Below are 19,079 nucleotides of genomic sequence, written 5' to 3'. Positions count from 1 at the left end.
GTCTCTCAAGTCTTAGTGATTTGCCAGCTCAGATAAACAAGGTTACTAACTCAGCCTCCATGACCCAATTCCAACCTTCCACGAGAAGCACCAACGTGATGACCTGGTATGGCTATGGTAGGCTGTCTTGGTCCAGTAAGCCATGGCAGTAAAGGCAGAGTTCTGTGTGGGAGATGATGCCACCCAAATGGGGTATGTACATGGAGACCAATAATGGGGTGCATTGTCATCTTGATATGACCTATTATGCTCAAGCTCCTGGCATATCCTCTCGGATACCTCATAGACCTCTCCCACTTAATAGTAAAACAAATACTTGGTATTTCCCATCTCCTTTTTCCTTAAGCCTACTTCTCCTCTAGGTGTTTTTTTCTAGCTGATAAATAGCACCAACCATTTATTGAGGTGCTCTGATCCCAAATCCAGAAGATTACTGTGTCTGAGTCCTCTCTTTCTTTCCTCCCTCAAATCCAATCCAGTGGTAACTCTTCCCAGTTCTGTCTTCCAAGTATAGCCAGAGTCTGCTCAGTACTTCCACCTCCACAGCTGCTCTTGGTCCAGGACACCACCATCAGTACCATCCCCTCCTGCTCAAACTAGTCCTATTGCTTCTACTCTTGCCTCCTGTTTCCCACACAGCAATTGGAATGATCTTTCCAAATCATAATCCGGTTGTAAGAAGGCCTCTTCAGCTCCTCCAATAACTTGCTATCTTACCTAGAATAAAGTAATAATTCCAGTTACAATAACAAATTAGTAACTAACTTTCCCTCAATGAACTTATTATCCTCGGAGTAAACCTCTGAGAAAAGTTCTGTTGTTATGCCCACTTTACAGATGATCACAGTGATGCTATAGGAGTGGTTAGGAGCTTGTCCACATGTGCAGTGAGCGGGTGGTGAGGGTGGGCTTCACAGCCAGGCAGCCTGGCCCCAGAAGTCCCACTGCACTGGAAGGAAGATTATGAACTTTGATCAGGAGCCTGGACATCTATGTCCTGCTCACCTCTTTGATCTGTTCCCTCCCACCCCCTCTTCTCCTCACTGTGCTTTTTCTCTCACCATCCCTCAAGTACACTGTCATTTTGAACTCAGAACTTTCATGCCCCCCTCCCCATGTGCTCTCTCTCTCTCTCTCTCTGATACACTCTTCCCTAGTTGTTCACTTGCCTTGCTTTCCGATGGTATTCAGACTTCTGCTCAAATGTCACTTCCTAAGAGAAGCCTTCCCTGACCTGCCTATCTAAAATAGCACCCCCATTCCCTCAGGCCTTAAAGTGATAGATTTCTCTTCATAGCATTTAGCATCCCTTGAAATTATATTTTGTCTTGTTTTATTTTTCATCGTGGATATGCTTCTTTATCATTTGTGTCCTCTGTGGTGGCCCAGATGTTCTTACTCACTGTTGTCTATAGCAATGAGAATGCTACTTGGTACATGGTAGGCTCTCAAGAAATAGTTTTGGGAAATGAAGGAATGCTTAATTTAAATTGTCTGCACATGTCAATCTCTTGATTCAGTGACCTTATCATTTTTTTCACCTTTAGAACTATTTTGCTCGCAACTTTTACAACATGAGAATGTTAGCCTTATTTGTCGCATTTGCAATCAATTTCATCTTGCTGTTTTATAAGGTACGTACATCTTCGTCTTTCAATAACTCATATGAAACCACAGACGGACTGAATTGCATGTACAGATTTGGCAGATCTACTAATGAGCACGTCTAAACCTGTTCTAAAATGTTTTGATGATAGAGAAAACCTAGAGAGCAAGCCTATCACTGGTGGTCTAGTAAGGCTGGAGCAGATTTGTTCCTCCAAACTAAGTGGGTAATGCTTCACCTGAAAAACATTGGATTCTGTGGAGCTTAACCCAGTGTCCCTAGCCTAATCTGCTGCCTGTCTCACTTGTTACCACATGTGGGTGTGGCATACCTTTATTATATTAAATTCTTCTGATAATTGAGAGACAGCTTAGCCATCTGATTTTTTCCCCCTGCATGCATCAGAATCCTCGTCTCACTTAGATTTGAAGGAATTTTAAAGAATGTGCTCATTCTCTGCTATCAGTTTTTGAAAAGCTCTTTTTATTTTTAGCCTTTGCTTCTTAGCCTTTTCATGGGACACAGGCTTCATCTCTGGCTCTTTACTGATCAGGCTGGGTTTCCATTGTTTCTTGTTTGTGCTGATATCTTAGAGGAAGTGAACTGACTGTACTTTAAATGGTTTGAATCAGGTCTCCACTTCTTCTGTGGTTGAAGGAAAGGAGCTCTCCACTCGCAGTTCAAGTGAAAATGCCAAAGTTAGCAGCCTAGACAGTGGGTCACCCAGAATCATCACGGTTCACTACGTCCTGGAGGAGAGCAGCGGCTACATGGAGCCCACACTGAGGATCTTAGCTATTCTCCACACGGTCATTTCTTTCTTCTGCATCATCGGATACTACTGCTTGAAAGTAAGATAGTAAGACACCAGGGTACCTGTGTGTCCATGTGTGCGCATGTCTGTCACAGGTTAGACTTCTGGTGAAGCAGACTTTGAGATGGAAAAATTATTATGGGCAGCCCCGGTGGTGCAGCGGTTTAGCGCCGCCTGCAGCCCAGGGCGTGATCCTGGAGACCCTGGATCGAGTCCCACGTCAGGCTCTCTGCATGGAGCCTGCTTCTCCCTCTGCCTGTGTCTCTGCCTCTCTCTCTCTCTCTCTCTCTGTGTCTTTATGAATAAATAAATAAATCTTTAAAAAAAAGAAAAGAAAAATTATTATTAGGGAACATTCCATGAGTCAACACCTGTGGGGCAAGGGGAGAAAGCAGCATAGGACAGAGAGAAAAGTGGGCCTATGGTTTAGATGTGACAGGGCACATGCACAAGCTTCAGTCTGTGAAGCTGGGATGACCCTATAGGGTTGTCTCCAGCTTTGGAGGAGACAGGGTATTGGGGCCTGGCCTTCAGAGCTCCACATTGGCTGCAAGCTTCCCTGGAAAGGGCATGTGGCTTTGGGTCATCTTATTCTAGCCTTCTGTCACATATTGGTAATCATCCACCTAATGGCCAGTTTCACAAAACTTGATCCCACAGAAGTAACCCACCATGTGTATTAGAGTTACAGAATACATCCTGTGGAACCTATCAGTCATTTTGATTGTCCTGTTATTAGGTACCTGTCTAATGCCCTCATTGGCAGAAATGCTTTACAGTTTGTCACACTTCACCCAGAAAATAATACAGCTTTATCCGTAGATCTCTACCAAGGGAGTAATGTAATTTGGTGAAAAGAACTCAAGATAGTCTCCGAGTACTCAGGGCTGCCCATTAGCTTTGCAATTTTTTCCTAGCAAGACACTTTCTCATGGTAATGCTTTATTTCACTGTCTCCTGCCTCTCACTGTGAAGCTTCCAGAAGACTTTTAAAAAATCAGAGCCTAGAGCAAAAGACTAGAATGTAAAATTTTCTTCAGAAATTCCTGTCCCTCCCTTTCTTTCCTTTATGAGTTGGGGGGAGGGGTGGAGGGATTCTTGGATACTTCTAGAACATCTGCATCCTTCTATCTGTGCCTTGTGTAAAATTTGTCCAAATGAGAAGAGAATCAATATGTTCTGGAAACATTTTGGCAAACTGACAAAGATTTTTGCTGATGCTGAAAATAAAATTTATTTCAAAACACATGTGGGCACTCTGAGCGTGGAATCATTAAAGAGATCTCACAAATAAAACTGCACTTTTTAGAAGCATGCATATTGGAATATTAGTAGCATTACTATATCTTATTGTAGCCATTCATGTCTCATAGATAGATAGATAGATAGATAGATATAGATATATAATAAATATATTGTGATAAAAGATATATTGAATTTTTTTAATATTTAAAAGTGATGTTTGTAGTGCAATTATCTGTAAATTTCTATGTGTTTGAGTACATATGATTATATATGATATCTGTTCTATCTTCTGTTTTTCCTAAACCTCTAGGTGTTCCTTTCTGCCTAAATATAACCAATTCATTTTCATTCAATTTTACCTTCTTGGAAGTAACATGGGAAATATTTTTTTCTAAAAGCTGTATTGTAAAGATAGTGACCACAGGAGATGCCAGTAAATCTAAACTAATTTTAACGTGTTTATTTTTTCAAATGTAGGTCCCATTGGTTATTTTTAAGCGAGAAAAGGAAGTTGCTCGAAAATTGGAATTTGATGGGCTTTATATTACAGAACAGCCTTCAGAAGATGATATTAAAGGCCAGTGGGATAGACTTGTAATCAACACACAGTGAGTAAAGAATTATGTGAGACATTTCTATGCTCAAAAATTCAAGACAAAAAAATACTTTGAATTCCTGCAGAGTTGTCATAACTTTAGCGGAGGTGAATAATAGTTATAGTTTCGGCCAAGAAAATCAAGAGACTAAGCACTGTCAGGTTCTTAAATGGATGCCATCAATTTTTTCCCGTCTGTGTTCTGAATTCCTTAATCAAAAATGGTTCTGAGCCCATTTCCACAGCACTGATGGAACTTGACATCCATTACTCAGTGCTCAGAGAAGTGTGTAGCTGGAGGTACATAACTTACTGTGCAAGGTTATCTCCTCCAAAACACAGAGGACGCAAAAATTATGGAAAGAGTTGTAGCATTAAAGAGTTGAATTTCATACTTTTAGTGTATCCAAGTTGTTAATTTCTATGTTGGTATCATCAAGCAGCCTGGCATCAAGCTAGCTAAACAGTATGACCTGTAAAACATAAGGCAGAGAAGCAAGTATATTTTCTGTACACGAAATATATAGCCTTGTGAGATCAAGATCCAGACTCCTAGCTGCTGTTCCAGGTATAAGTCCATCAGGAAAGTATAATTTTACACCACTAAAAAAGTATTAGTGATACAATAGTTTTTGAGTCGTTTATACTATGCACCTGTGAAACATCTTTTTTTAAAAGTTTTGCGTATTCTTAAAAAGTTAAATGTCTAATAAGCTCTGAGTTTTCAAATAGGGATGATTTATCTGTGCATTATAAATGTTTACTCTAAATGCTCAATGTTTTATTTATCAACTCTGGATGTTTATACCAAGTCAAATGAAGTCTATCCCTTTGAGTAAACTCTGTGTTAGGCAAGACGTGAGAAGCATGCTTTGGTGCCATGTTCAGTTTTCTTGAAGATAACTGGTGGGAATGAGGGTTTTTTTTTACTTCGGTGGTAAACAATGACAGATTTTTATGTACTTTAATTTTTTAACACAATTGACAAAAAATGACACGTTACAAATGACATATTGACATGTCATGAATGTAAATGAAGATAACAAGACTTTTTTTTAACAAGACTCTTTAAAAAATATGCTCATATTCTTCTCCCTTCAAATAGTAGCCCATAGTCTTTTTGTGATTTTGTATGTGTATATTATAGAGTAACATTTAGATAATATCTAATCTACCTATGACATAGAAAAATATTGGGATGAGACAAATTCATTATGATTTTTGTGAGGGGAAGAATGTATATTTACATATTATTTTAAGCATGTTGTATATTCTAAACAATATATTGTTATTTATAATTTTTTAAAATGGTATTATTTTACTTTTATGCCTTTATATTTTTTAGGTCATTTCCCAACAACTATTGGGACAAATTTGTTAAAAGAAAGGTAATGCTTCTCAAAAGGAATGCGTTCTTTCTTTCTTCTTAGAGCACAAGTCAGATTTTAATTTGATGTGGCTCATATGTACAATGAAATATTAAGGCATGCTTTATCTGTCAATATCATTTCAAAGTGGCAATGGAATTGAATATGAATTTCAAAAATTGCACGTAAGAAAAAAACATACTCATCCGCTTGTCCTCCAACTCAGGTGAATAAACAGTGCTCAGTCCACACAGTAACAGGACTTGGTGAGAATTTTCTCTAAGACTGTTAGGGTTACCTAAATTAGCTGATGGCCAGTTTCTGATAAGACAGCTGTGAATCCTGCTGTTCATTACAGAAGTAAAGTCACTGCATGACAACAAAGGACTGAGTTTTATTTACTTCATATAAACTTTAAAGATCTTTTTGTTTTCATAAAGTTTTCTTCTTCTGATGCCCACCGCTCAGAGTATGTAGAAAGAACATGGATACGGAGTCAGTGGTACACTGTGGCACCTGCTGGCTCTCTAATTTTGAGAGTCAAGGATCATCTCTGCTCTTCCCACTGCACAGGATTTTAATGTTCGTAGATCACATTTTCAAATGAAATAATATACATGCTACTACCTAGGTGTCATAAAATGCTATAATCATTACATGCTAGCTCCTACTGTTACTCTTTGAACCTTTCTAATTGCCAGGTTGACCCACCTCCCCCTCTGTTCCATAATGGGTTCTGGCCTTAGTGGACACTATCTGGAGTGAATAGGCAGAAAGACCTACCAAATGAAGTGATCTGATTGTGGCCTGGTAGGGATGCCACCAGTTCAGGGTCACTTAGGACAGTTCACAACAAGCAGCCACACAAGTGTTGTGTTACCAGCCTGAGGGGAGATAGAGGACTTATACCAAGAATTTAAATCTTGGTGATTTAAATGTGATGGAACACATTGACCTTTTTTTTTTTCCTTAATCACGAGACTTCCTAAGAGTTGAGAGAAGTAGTGTATTTGTTTTTATTTATCTTGGTGCAAGTTTTCTGTCTTCTTGTGTGACCTGGCATTTTGAGTAGCACTGCGCTGCTGCCTATGAGCACATCCAAATTAGGCAAAAGCTCTGAAAGACTTATTTTTAAACAATTTTAAATAGATAATTCGAACATTTCACTCTTCTTAATTATTTAATGAAGAAGCAGTTTTAAATCGTTAAGGCACAAGTGTCTCAGAAAGAAACTGCATATTCAGTCAAATAAGTAAATTGTAATTGCAGCTAGGACTATTTGTGGCATTCCTACTGTGTGTGTGTGTGTGTGTGTGTGTGTGTGTGTGTGTGTGTATGTGTGTCCTGATTTGTTCTCCAGAGAATGAGGTGAGGACACAGTCCAGAGGGAACAGCCACTCACATCATCGCAGCCCAGCTATAGTGCCATGAGAATAACACACAACAAATGTTTTCCTGAACCTTCGTAATCAGTGTTCATTGACTCTTCACCACTACTCTTTCGTGTTTCCATTTATTTACCTTGATTGTATACATTTAGAAAAAGCTGGTTTTTATTTCTTTTTTTTTTTAAGATTATTCATTTATTTTAGGGAGAAGGTGAGTAGAGGGAGGGGCAGAGGGAGAGAGAGAATCTCAAAAACACTCCTCAAAAACACTCCTGCACGGAGACTGAATCCCATGACCCTGAGATCATGACCTGAGCCAAAAGCAAGAGTCAAACCTAACCAACTGAGCTCCCCCACCCCTACACCCCTGATTTTTATCTCTGCTAATCCCTTCTTCCATTACTGTATTTCTTCATCCACCCTCTTCTTTCACTTTGGCCTTCCCTGCCTCCTTTCCCCACGTTCTCATTTCCTTCCATTCACTCCTGTGCCCTGCTTTCCTGCCGCCTTTTCCACTCAGCAGCCAGTCCTCTCTCCTGATTTGCTCTCCTTCCTTTTCCCATTGCCTGTGCTTTCATTGTGTGTGAGGATTCTGGTGGTCTGTAAGCATTGGGCCAAGAGTGCTGTGTCATGGTGCTCTGCATCCTGGGCTCAGAGGTGAGCTGTGAGCCCACATCTAAGCCCTGGTCTGAACACGTGACACACAGGCAAAGCCAGGCTGGGGGGAGGGGGGCTCAGAGCACAGAGGGGGTTGCTCAGAAGGGATTCAAATGGTGCCTAGAGGTCTATGCTAGGCCTGCACTGAAGACACGAGGGGGTGGTGACAAGGCTCCGGGGATCCAGTCAGGAGATGGTGGGAGCACTGAATGCTTGTAACAGGGACCCCAGAGAAGATGCCATCAGAAGTGGCATGCCCAGGGCCAACAGTGGTTCATGCAGATCTTTGTCACATGTCAGGCCTTGCCTGGTGGCTTTCTCACCCCATCTCTTGCCAAGCTTCACAACCTTGGGCATGTTCTGTTCTCTGAGACACAACTTCTTATCTGTAGAATGGGATGCTGATAACAAGAAACTTATATACTGAGACATTCCCATGAGGGAAAGCAAATCAAGGTTCCTACCATGATCCCTGGCACACAGTATGAATTTGGTCGAAATTCCTTTCATTTCATCTTCTTCCACTTCTTATTTACTTGGCCTGTCTTCTTCCTGCTGCATGCCTCCCTCTTGAGTAAGAAATCTTGTTTCTCTGAGAGGTATCATTTAAAATGCCATAGGTTTGCTTTGACCTTAAGCAGTGTAGGTCACAGAAAAGGGGCCATAAAGCCATAAACAAGAATTTTAAGTGAACTTGAACATAAAGGAAAGATATAGCGAGTATGAAAATAATTAGATGTTTGTATACATGTGCATACAAGGAGTTGGTTAATGCATGAGGGCCAGTCAAATGCTTTTTTGCCTGTTCCCCAGGTTATGGATAAATATGGAGAGTTCTATGGCCGGGACAGAATCAGTGAGCTCCTTGGTATGGACAAAGCAGCTCTGGACTTCAGCGATGCCAGGGAAAAGAAGAAGCCAAAAAAAGACAGCTCCCTGTCGGCTGTGTGAGTGTTAACTTTTGCTCTAGACTGAAAGGAGAAGAAATTTCTGAACTTGCTGGTGTACTGACTTTTTTTCACTGTCTGAGGAATAGAGATGTGGGAAACAAAATGTACCTAAGGTCTTGACCTTTTATACTTCCAGATATTTTCAGCTATGGAATGGTTTTTTTTTTTTTTTTCCTACTAATTTTGGAAGGTGACTCTTTTGTTATTTACATAACAAAAATAAAGATGTGTGTTCTCAATTTGCTTTAATCCCTAAATGCCACTTAAATCAAAGTCAAACATATGTAAAAGCACAACATCTGACTTTCTTTTCTGATGCTTCATGCCTGATAAAAGGTGAATCTTTCTTATGTTTTGGAAAAGGGATCTGTATAGCCCTTTGATTAGAAATATTCAAAGCTCGTAGGCTTTTATTATAATTACTGCATTTTATTTAAATAGCAAAGACTCATATGCCAGAAATACCACACTTTCAAGCTGTTACTTGGAAATTTAAGTTTTAAAATGAAGCACTCCTAATATTGTGCTTTAATGGAAAAATGTATTATGATACAACTAGAAACATGTGAACTAGTTGAACTGAATTTGCCCAAGATTGAATTTCACACACACTCACACACAGAGTGTGAGTGGACATATATACACATATAGATTTTGCAAATTTGGTCACCTGTAATTCTGGAATAAATGTACAGCATGCGTGTTTTTAAAAATTCAATTTCTTACTGTAGCCACTTAATAATTTTAGAACAAACACAGTTACCTTCCCTGAAAAACATGTTGTCCTTTCTTATTTGTGTATTTATGGTCTCAGTCAATTAGAGATGTGATGATGACTTTGAAACTATAGACATTTGAGGCTTTGTAAGGCAGTTATCATTTTGTCTCAGATGAATATTTTAGCTAGCATTAAAAAAATTTTTTTGGCTGACCTATCTCATTGGTCATATATTATCTATCTGAAAAGTTGTTAGAGCCACATGGTTTTTAAAAATAATATGAACTCAGTTGAAAATTACTTAGACAATGACAGACACTGTGAATTTAGATCCAAAATATCACCTGGATACTTTAAGAAAACCCATGTGGTACTTAAAGACTGATTTGCAGTGTAGAAGATGAAGAACACTGGTGGTCCTCAGAACTAAAACCTAATGGTCGAATATCACATAAAACAAGGACTGTGGTCAGAGTGGTGTTGAGCTTTCTACTAACGTTTTAAGATCTCTTACACACAACATAGAATCAAATAGTTTTACTGAATTATGCACTTTCCATGGTCCTATTTATGACCCTAGAAAATAAGTCTGAAAAGATAGAAGGAAAGTTTAGACTGTTTTTTGTAATGTTTTACTATGAACAAATTTTATATTAGTGGAATTTTCCATTGTTTTACCTAGGGAATGTTTGCAAGTTTGACTCCTTGCAAAGTACCAAGAAATTAATGTGGCATTAATACCTTTATTTTTTTCTTAGGTTTTTTTTTCCCTTGGGCATTAATACATTTAAATATGGACAATAAAATTAGAAGAATACAGATCTAGTAAATAATGTCCACAATTAGGAAAAAGTTACAGGTAGTCTTCTCTATTTAAAACATTTAGAAAGAATGAATGAAAATTACAAAACATGTTTTAATATATGTATATCTAACCTGCAAAGATTATGAATATTTATGCTAAGATTTATTCACTCAACCTGTATTTATTGAGAGACATTCCTTGTATGATGTAATGTGCTTGGTGCTAGGGAGTTCACATGAGGTAGAAAGGCATAAATGTACATACATAGATATTTACACATCAGGACACTTGGTTGGCTCAGTCGGTTAAGCATCTGCCTTTGGCTCAAGCCATGATCTCAGGGTTGTGGGATCAAGTCCTGCAGTGCGCTCCCTGCTCAGCAGAGAGTCTGCTTCTCCCTCTACTGCTCCCCCTGCTTGTCCTCTGTCAAAAAAATAAATAAATAATATCTAAAAAAAAAAAAAAGATACCTACACACCCACGACTAAAAAGCAACGTGGGAAATCATAGTTAAGTCTAATCTAAGTAAGTCTACATGGTGCTTTGGGAACCAAGGGGAAAAGGTGAATCCCTTCTTGGGTAGTTTTTGAAAACAAAAGAAAACACAAGATGAAAAACCCCTTTCATTGGCAAATTAAGTATAGTTGTAAAATAAATGTGCATATTTATGAAAGTTTTTGTTAGTGTAAGTAAAAATTACCTTTTTGGAATGCAATTACCAATGTATAATGAAAGTGAGGGCACTTTTTTTTTTTTTTTAGAGATTTTATTTATTTATTTATTTATTTATTTATTTATTTATTTATTTATTTATTTATTTATTTATCAAAGGAACCAGGGAGCACAAGTTGGGGGAGGAATAGAGGGAGAAGCAGACTCCTCGAGGAGTAGGGAGCCCAACACCAGCTCAATCCCAGGACCCTGGGATCGTGACCTGAGCTGAAGGCAAATGCTTAACTGATTGAGCCACCCAGGTGCCCACATATTGGTTAATTTGGCATTGTTTCCAGGGATTGTTATCACATATGAAGTGAGTTTATCTTACGTATAATGTAAGGAAAGAAAGAGCTATTCTTAAATCATAGATGTCGAAGGTGGCAATGTTTTGTTTTGTTTTCCAAGATCCTTCTGAAAAGGTATCACAAAACTCTGAACACCTTGTCCATCAGCTCCTCCCTTGGCACCTGGGAAGAAGCTAATTTCCTGAAATGGTTTCCAGTTGCATCATGTGGAAAGAATGCCGGCAGGCTCTCCCAAGCCTCTGAGTCTTTGCTTCCTGTGCTTATCTATAATTTTTTTTTTTTTTTGTCTTTCCAGACTGAACTCTATCGACGTGAAGTATCAGATGTGGAAACTAGGAGTCGTCTTCACTGACAATGTAATAAGCCCACTTCATTACCACAAAGTACACCATCCATGCTCATGTTAGATAAGTCTGTGGGTTTTCTGAGATGGATCCACACTTACTTAAGAAAGTTAATCAAACATCAATTCATTTCAATACAGACCATTACTTGACAATGACCCAGGGAAATACATGATTAATTAGCCAATCTCTCATTCTGTTTCTTTCAACAGCTGAAAGATTAACATGAAAGTATATTTATATAAGAAAAAGAAACTGAGATATGAACTTGAGTATTTTCATTTAGGTTTTAGTTGGGCAATGGCATACTTCAAATTTTTCTAGGCATTACAACAAAGGTTCTAAATAAATGAAAGAAAATTTAAAAACATTAATTGTGATAAATTTAAGTTTTCCCCAAAATAAAATACATTAAGTTTTTGTATCTTTTGTTCGAGATTGAGCTTTCCTTTCTCAAAGACCCTAGAGGCCTATGAACTAAACATAGGGCCCAAGGATATGTCCACTTAAAATGAAAAAAAAAAAAAAACCTAGTACTAAAAGCCACCAGCTGTCAGGTCAGTCATATTTTACTACCCTGGCTTGCTTAATAGCTTGACATTTTTTACTTTTAGAATTTTCAGTTTAAAAAAATTGTTACTATCATTTGTTTTTATGCTCCCATTTGCTGTCTATGGGACATTGCTGGAGATAGTCATGAAATTCTGCTGGGTGGATAAACTACATATTTTTGCTGTCAGGCCCCAGCTCATCTCCTCCTGCCAGCTCATAATCCTCTTACCATCCTCACACACCTCCTACAAAGGAGAATGTGCAAACAAACCCAAAGGCTTGGCCCTAGACCTTCCACTGTTTTTGTTTCTGTGTTTTCTCCCTCGGACATCTCATTTAGTTTCAAAATGTCACTCTAATCAGCACTGACTTTTATAGTAAACGTTCATTCTAGTCTCCTGAAGGCCCATGACACCCCCCAAATTCCCCTGCCTCTGCCCTAGCGCACCTAGCCATCCAGCTATGGGCTCAGAACTCTTCTCTCCTGCACCCAGCCATCCTGCCATGGGCCCAGAACTCTGGGTCTCTTAGAGAACTCTTTAGAGAGCTCAAAAGCAAGTCTTATTAAGCATCCTTTAGAAATGTTAAATTTTAAATGTCTTATTAACTAATTTCTCATCTAATAATGGAAGCAACTCCCTTGAGTAAAAGGAAAACCACCTCACCTCCAGCATTGGTGTTTTCCATTCAAGGAGGCTCGCCATCTTAGCCTCTGCCTGAAAAGGTCAATCCTCCTTAACCTCCTTTATGACACAGTACCTGCATTGCGCATAATACTCATCTTGGTATGTGGTTTTCTTGTCCTCCAGAGAATTTGATTATGGACAGACTTCTACAGACTTCTTTCTGATATATAATTATGATATATTGTTCATCCACCTGCAGTTTCATGGCTTCTGTTTGACCAGTCACCTCTCAACATTGTCTTCAGACCTCAAGAGCGCAGTTTCTGTCTGAAACACAGCTGGAGTTACCAGATGCTATACAAGATTCCTAGTTAAATCTAAATTTCAGATAACTAAATGTACACACTTATGTATTTATATTTACATATAAGTATATCCTAAATATTGCATGGGACATACTTAGCCTGAAAATTATTCTTGGGGCGCCTGGCTGGCTCAGTCAGTGGAGAGAGATTTAAGTAATCTCCACACCCAATGTGGGGCTCAAACTCACAACACCAAGATCAAGAGCCCCACATTGTGTGTGGAGATTACTTAAAAATAAAATCTTCTGTCTCCCTCTCTCAAATAAACAAATAAATTCGGGATCCCTGGGTGGCGCAGTGGTTTAGCGCCTGCCTTTGGCCCAGGGCGCGGTCCTGGAGACCCAGGACCGAATCCCACGTCGGGCTCCCGGTGCATGGAGCCTGCTTCTCCCTCTGCCTGTGTCTCTGCCTCTCTCTCTCTCTGTGTGTGACTATCATAAATAAATAATTTTAAAAAAAATTAAAAAAAAAAAAACCAAAATCTTTTTTTTTTAAAGGAGGGGCACCTGGGTGGCTCAGTTAAAAATAAAATCTTAAAATAGAGAACTAATTTTTATTATTTCTTTATTTTTTACATGGCATTCATCTGTAACTGGGCAGCCTGTGTTTTTAATTTGCTAAATCTGGCTAAGCAGAGTCCCCTTGTAGTCTATACATGTATCCTTGGCTCAGCTTATCACCTGTATTAGGCTCCTTATTCATCTTTGCCTACCAACTTGTCCGTTCTCCTCAGCCTTTGCATTTCTTAATAGCCTGCTAGCTGTGTCCATCCAGAGTTCCCAAGACAAATGTATCTTCCCTTCTCCTCATTCCTCCCCATTAAATACAGTCCCCTATCCACCATTTCCTCTTTCTTTCAGTATTCTGTTCTTGTTACCTTCACTCAAATGACCAGCTTCGACTCCTCCTTTCCTTCTCCTTCCAATATATACATTTAATTATGTGCCTAATTGGATTGTTTTTCAACCCTCTGTGATTCTCCCTTCTGCCCTGGCCAGTTCTGCTGCTAGTCAGGGCTCTCAGAACCTCCCCTGTGGGGTTGGCCAGTGGTATCCTAACAATGGATAAACCTTCTTTTAGAAAGAAATTTGACCTGAGTGAGCGCACTTTCCTCATTTGTAAATTTGGAGCTAAAATTTCTTATTTCGGGGGTCTTTTTAGAATAAAATGAGAAACTGTATGTAAAAATATATGGGGCAGTGACCAGCACTTGATAGGTGCTCAAGACACTTTCATAAAATGCTGCTTTTCATATACCATTATTCTGTATGATGCCCCAGGGGCTCTCATGTGCCTATAAGATGTGACCACATCCCTTAACTTGGCCTTGAGGACTCCAAGCCTGCTCTACATTTCCATATTTTCTGAAACAGAAACTCACTCTCAAACCGAACTGTCATTCTCGAGCACATTCTGCATAGTCTGTTTTCTTTTTTTCAACCTAATTTCTAACTTCAGCCCCAAACTGCCCATAAAAACTCTGTACCACTTTAGCCCCCTCTGTCTTGTTTTTGTTCTTTTTTAAGGCTTAATATATCCTCTAGTCAAAATGAAGGTTTCCAGCCCTTCCCAAAATAGGTAGCTCTCGACCCCACTGGCAAAACGTGCCTCATGCCCAAGAGACTCTAATCCAAAAACCCAGTGTGATCACAGTATCTTTTATTCCTTTATTCATTCCCCTCCCATCAAAAAGTATATATATTTTATAGCCTCTGTAAAGTTAATCCCTTACATTGATTGTAATTAAGATTTCTACAGATAGTATCAATTGTGTTATTAGGTTTATTACAGCCTTTAGTGACTTTAAATGGTATTTGTGTTTTCTCCTCGACTTGTTTTGGCTCCTATAAAGTGAGATGCTTGGTTAATAAGACACCACATATAATCTCTTACAACTAGTAGGTCTCAACAAACACTGACTTAGTGAGTAAATGAAAAATGAAAGAGGAAAGAAAAAGAGGGAGGGAAAGTTGGTTCTTTGGTTGACTGTAGAGCAGGGGCTCCCAGCGGGGGTAGTTTTGTCCCTCAAGGGACCTTTGTCAATGTCTGAGACACCTTTGGTGGTCGCAGGTAGGGAGGAGGGTGCTACTGGCATCTGGTGGATAGAGACCAGGGTTGCTACTAACCATCCTACAGTGCACAGGACAGCCCCCACAATATATTATCCAGTGTAAACTACCAGTAAGTGCTGAGGTGGAGATACCTTGCTATCAAATATTAAGTCAATAAAATTTTCTCTTTGGGAAGATTCATAAGAACACACTTTCTGATAGAAAAGTGAGAATGACAACATTGAACCTCTCAGAACAAACTAAGGGAAAATGAAATACACAAACCGACATAACTCATTAGAATGATATCAATGTATAGACTAGGAAGGTAAAGTAAATGAAGTGATTATATTAGAATGAAATCAGAGTAGCTTTTGACAATAGTGACTCATTCTGCCTTCTGATATGCTTCCCCCTTGTTTTGTCTTCTTAGTCTTTTCTCTACCTGGCCTGGTATATGACTATGTCCATTCTTGGACACTATAACAACTTTTTTTTTGCTGCTCATCTCCTTGACATTGCTATGGGGTTCAAAACACTAAGAACCATCTTGTCATCGGTAACGCACAATGGCAAACAGGTAAAGGTTAATCTTTTTTTCACTCCTACAAAAAACAAAACAAAACAAAACAAAATGCTGACCAAAATAAACCTAACCTCCAATGGCAATGTACAGTTTTAAACATTTCTGTGAATGAAGGATCTGCACTTTTTCTTTTATAAACCATTAGGGATTATTAGTTGAAGAGTCCCCTAAACCTACTTTCAAGTCTTGATTTGACTGATTCACTGTATGACTGACCTTGGATAACTTAGTTAATGTTTTTAAATCTCTACTTCTTTTGTAAGATGAATACAATAGAAGTACCTGCCTTTTAGAGTTTTGGGTAAAATGAAATAAAGACATAAAGGTGTTAGCTTAGGCCCCGGCACATATGAAACATCCCCAGAAAATAGTTAATTTTTTCCTAATATGATATTTGCTCCATTTTATACTAGAGGGAACCAAAATGTGTTGTAGCATCCTGATGCACTAGTTGTAATAGTAATAAAACATGAGATGCCATGTTCTTAATTTAGTGTAATATTTCAAAAGTGGATATCTATGTGTTTTTTTCACCACTTTTAAATTGGGCAGAAAAAATAATGTTTCACACTTGTCAAGGTCCTACTTAGAGTACTTACATACTGGTTTAGTTCAGATAATCTATGTTTTAATGGAGCTCAATGATAATGTGAAAACTTTCATTATTAATAAACTTACTATAGTAGCATGTATTAATTGACTCATTCTCTATCAAGTGTCCACTGGGAGGTAACACATTGTATGTCAGTTATTTGGCTTAACACAGTCCTTCTTTCCCAGAATTTTATAATCCAGCATATTTTTAAATCTGATCCCCTGCAGAAAATGTGAACCATGCCCACCATTAAGTTCATGTGATTCATAGTTATATTAGCATGATCTTTAGTTTCCTAAATTTCAACATATTGTTCTTATATATGTCACTTTAATTTTTGAATGTATGGCATTAGCAAAAAAGTATACTATGCTAATTCATTCATAGTATTGAGTTCCTAATGTATTTAAAGAACTGAAGATGCTGAATCTATTGTGTATTTTCATGCAAAAGGTCTGGTCTGGCTCTACTTTTAATTAACTTCTAAAATTTTGTTGTTATTATTCCTTTTCTTTTTGAGCTAGCAATTTTTCATTTGCAGAAATATGAAGAGCTTAATAGTCCTTACAGGTAAAACATGCAGAAATTTACAGTGGCAGTGTACTCAATTTACAGACGTGAATTTAGCCCTCTATTCAGATAACATGTTTCCTCCAGATAATAATAAAGTGATTTCTGAAGGATTTGATGTATGCTGCCACAGTTGAGAACATAGGGATTCATTGTAATCAGAGGAAGTAGACAGAAAAAAAATGTACTTTTGCACGTTTAGATTTTCTGTGATATAACCAGAAATATATTTTTACCAACTTGGTAAAAGCCAACATATACATATTATGATCAATTTGGATATGAAAGTAAACCAGAGTTTATTCATCTCCAGCTGTAGTATGCATTTCCTAGCCAATTAAGTAGGCAAGTTTTGCATGAAATAGTCTGACAGCTTGATACAATAAAGAGAATAGGAAAACAAATCTCCCCACTAGAGCGTAAGAAAAGTATGGAGTGAGGTATGAATCCTACTATTTTCTAGTCTATAAATCCAGCTATGTGCTGTTGGAATGCTCTCCTCCCACACTGATGTCAAATATGCCAGTCATATACGTCTTGCATTTCTAATACGTGTTCAATGTCACATTGCTTTCCAGCTTGTGTTAACCGTTGGCTTATTAGCTGTTGTTGTATACCTGTATACTGTTGTGGCATTCAATTTTTTCCGAAAATTCTACAATAAAAGTGAAGATGGTGATACACCAGATATGAAATGTGATGATATGCTAACGGTAAGTTCATATGCTTCGATCTCACATGAATGAAAAAATTCCCCTGCTTCTTCAATCCGAGTGGTTTCTGTTAGTTTTATTCTTCAACCACGTGGAAGAGAAAAGAACATGCACAATAAAAAAGCTGTGTGGCTCTTTAAAAAATATTAACACTTTTTATTTTTTTATGGAACATAAAGGGCTATTTCTACCATTTTGTATATCTGCTGCACCAACCTGATAATCAGCAGATTTCCTGCATAAACACTTTATTGGTTCATAGATTCCAGGACAGCAGGTAAAATTATTTCTTTGGAGAATATTTTGAAGTGATCTGTTTGCTAGTTAATGGTATTAACTAACATCACTAAGTTCCAAAAATGTATCTCTTAATAGAACCGTTAGTTATTGCTTTTTTATTCAGTATTCTGGCTTAAATTATCTTTTTAGTTGGTTTTAAAATCAATGGTTGAGAAAGTTTTCAGGTTGCTCTATCACTATTCTATAACCCACCTCTCTGAAAATGATAAATCAGAAGCTATCCTACATGAGATCTTAGATTGAAAATATGTACCTCTAGCTGAAAGGAGATGAAGTCTTCAGTGAGGACCAAATAGAAATACCTACATAATTGAGGTTAGTGGGGAAAGTAAGAAACTAATAAAATGATAGTATAACTACTCTAGAAAAAATAAACATCCCAAAAGAGTAGTGAGAGACAACTACTAATATTATAAAAACTAACACTTCAGTCAGGCTTTGAACTAGAGAATGATAAATCTAGGGACAGGATAGAGAGTCTAGAAATACACTTGGAAATTAAAAATATGACAAAAGTGGCTTTTAAAATTGTGAATGGCAAAGAATTCAATAAATAGTATTGGTACTATGAATGTGCTTTTGAGGAAATTTTGATAAAACCTGTTTTCCATCCTAGTTCTTTAAATTGAAATAAATTCTGAATGGAACAAATACTTTAATGCAAAAAAAAAAGAACAACATTTGACTTTTGAAATAATAATAATTTTTAAATGAAAAAAGGTATTCCTGAGTATGATATAAAACCTAGGATGCATGGAAGCCTAAAAAAATTACTTTAAAAGGAAAAACTGTAAGCAAAATCTTAAAGACAAATGAGAAACTGAGGAAAATATATTCAACACTGCAACAAGGGGCCAGTGTCCTTAATTTACTAAGTCCTCATCACATCCCTAGGAAATAAGCCAATAGAAAAATGAACAGACTCTGTCTAGACAACTCATGGTAAAATTCCATCAGCTTATAAATTGGAAAAATGCTTACCCTCTAGTGTAATTAAAGAAATGTAAATCAAAAAACAATTGACTATTATTTTTACCTATCAGGTTTATAAAATATTAAAGTTTGTTAATATCCACGGTTGTTAAATTGATGGAAAAACTGGCACTTTCATGAATATTTGTTGAGAATTTAACACAATGATTTTAGAGAAATTTTGCAATGTCCGTCACATTTTTTTGTTGTACCTACCCTTTGCCTTGTCAGTTCCACT

At 37.7% G+C, this 19,079-nt stretch overlaps 1 protein-coding gene across 1 annotated transcript in view; it reads left to right on the top strand.

The window, feature by feature from the left end:
- The window catches only part of RYR2 (ryanodine receptor 2), a 753,550-nt gene that overhangs the window by 722,325 nt on the left and 12,146 nt on the right, over positions 1-19,079 (top strand). Inside the window, exons 95-102 of the mRNA XM_072822940.1 lie at positions 1,548-1,634; positions 2,239-2,457; positions 4,143-4,273; positions 5,606-5,648; positions 8,486-8,619; positions 11,463-11,523; positions 15,539-15,685; positions 17,435-17,569. Of these exons, the coding sequence (XP_072679041.1) occupies positions 1,548-1,634; positions 2,239-2,457; positions 4,143-4,273; positions 5,606-5,648; positions 8,486-8,619; positions 11,463-11,523; positions 15,539-15,685; positions 17,435-17,569 (957 nt within the window). The remainder of the gene's footprint in view (positions 1-1,547; positions 1,635-2,238; positions 2,458-4,142; positions 4,274-5,605; positions 5,649-8,485; positions 8,620-11,462; positions 11,524-15,538; positions 15,686-17,434; positions 17,570-19,079) is intronic.

Source organism: Canis lupus, chromosome 4 (assembly GCF_048164855.1).
Source record: "Canis lupus baileyi chromosome 4, mCanLup2.hap1, whole genome shotgun sequence".
In the NCBI taxonomy this organism is placed as follows: Eukaryota; Metazoa; Chordata; class Mammalia; order Carnivora; family Canidae; genus Canis; species Canis lupus.
Note: the sequence above shows the minus strand (reverse complement) of the source record. Positions and strands in the feature narration are given on the sequence as shown.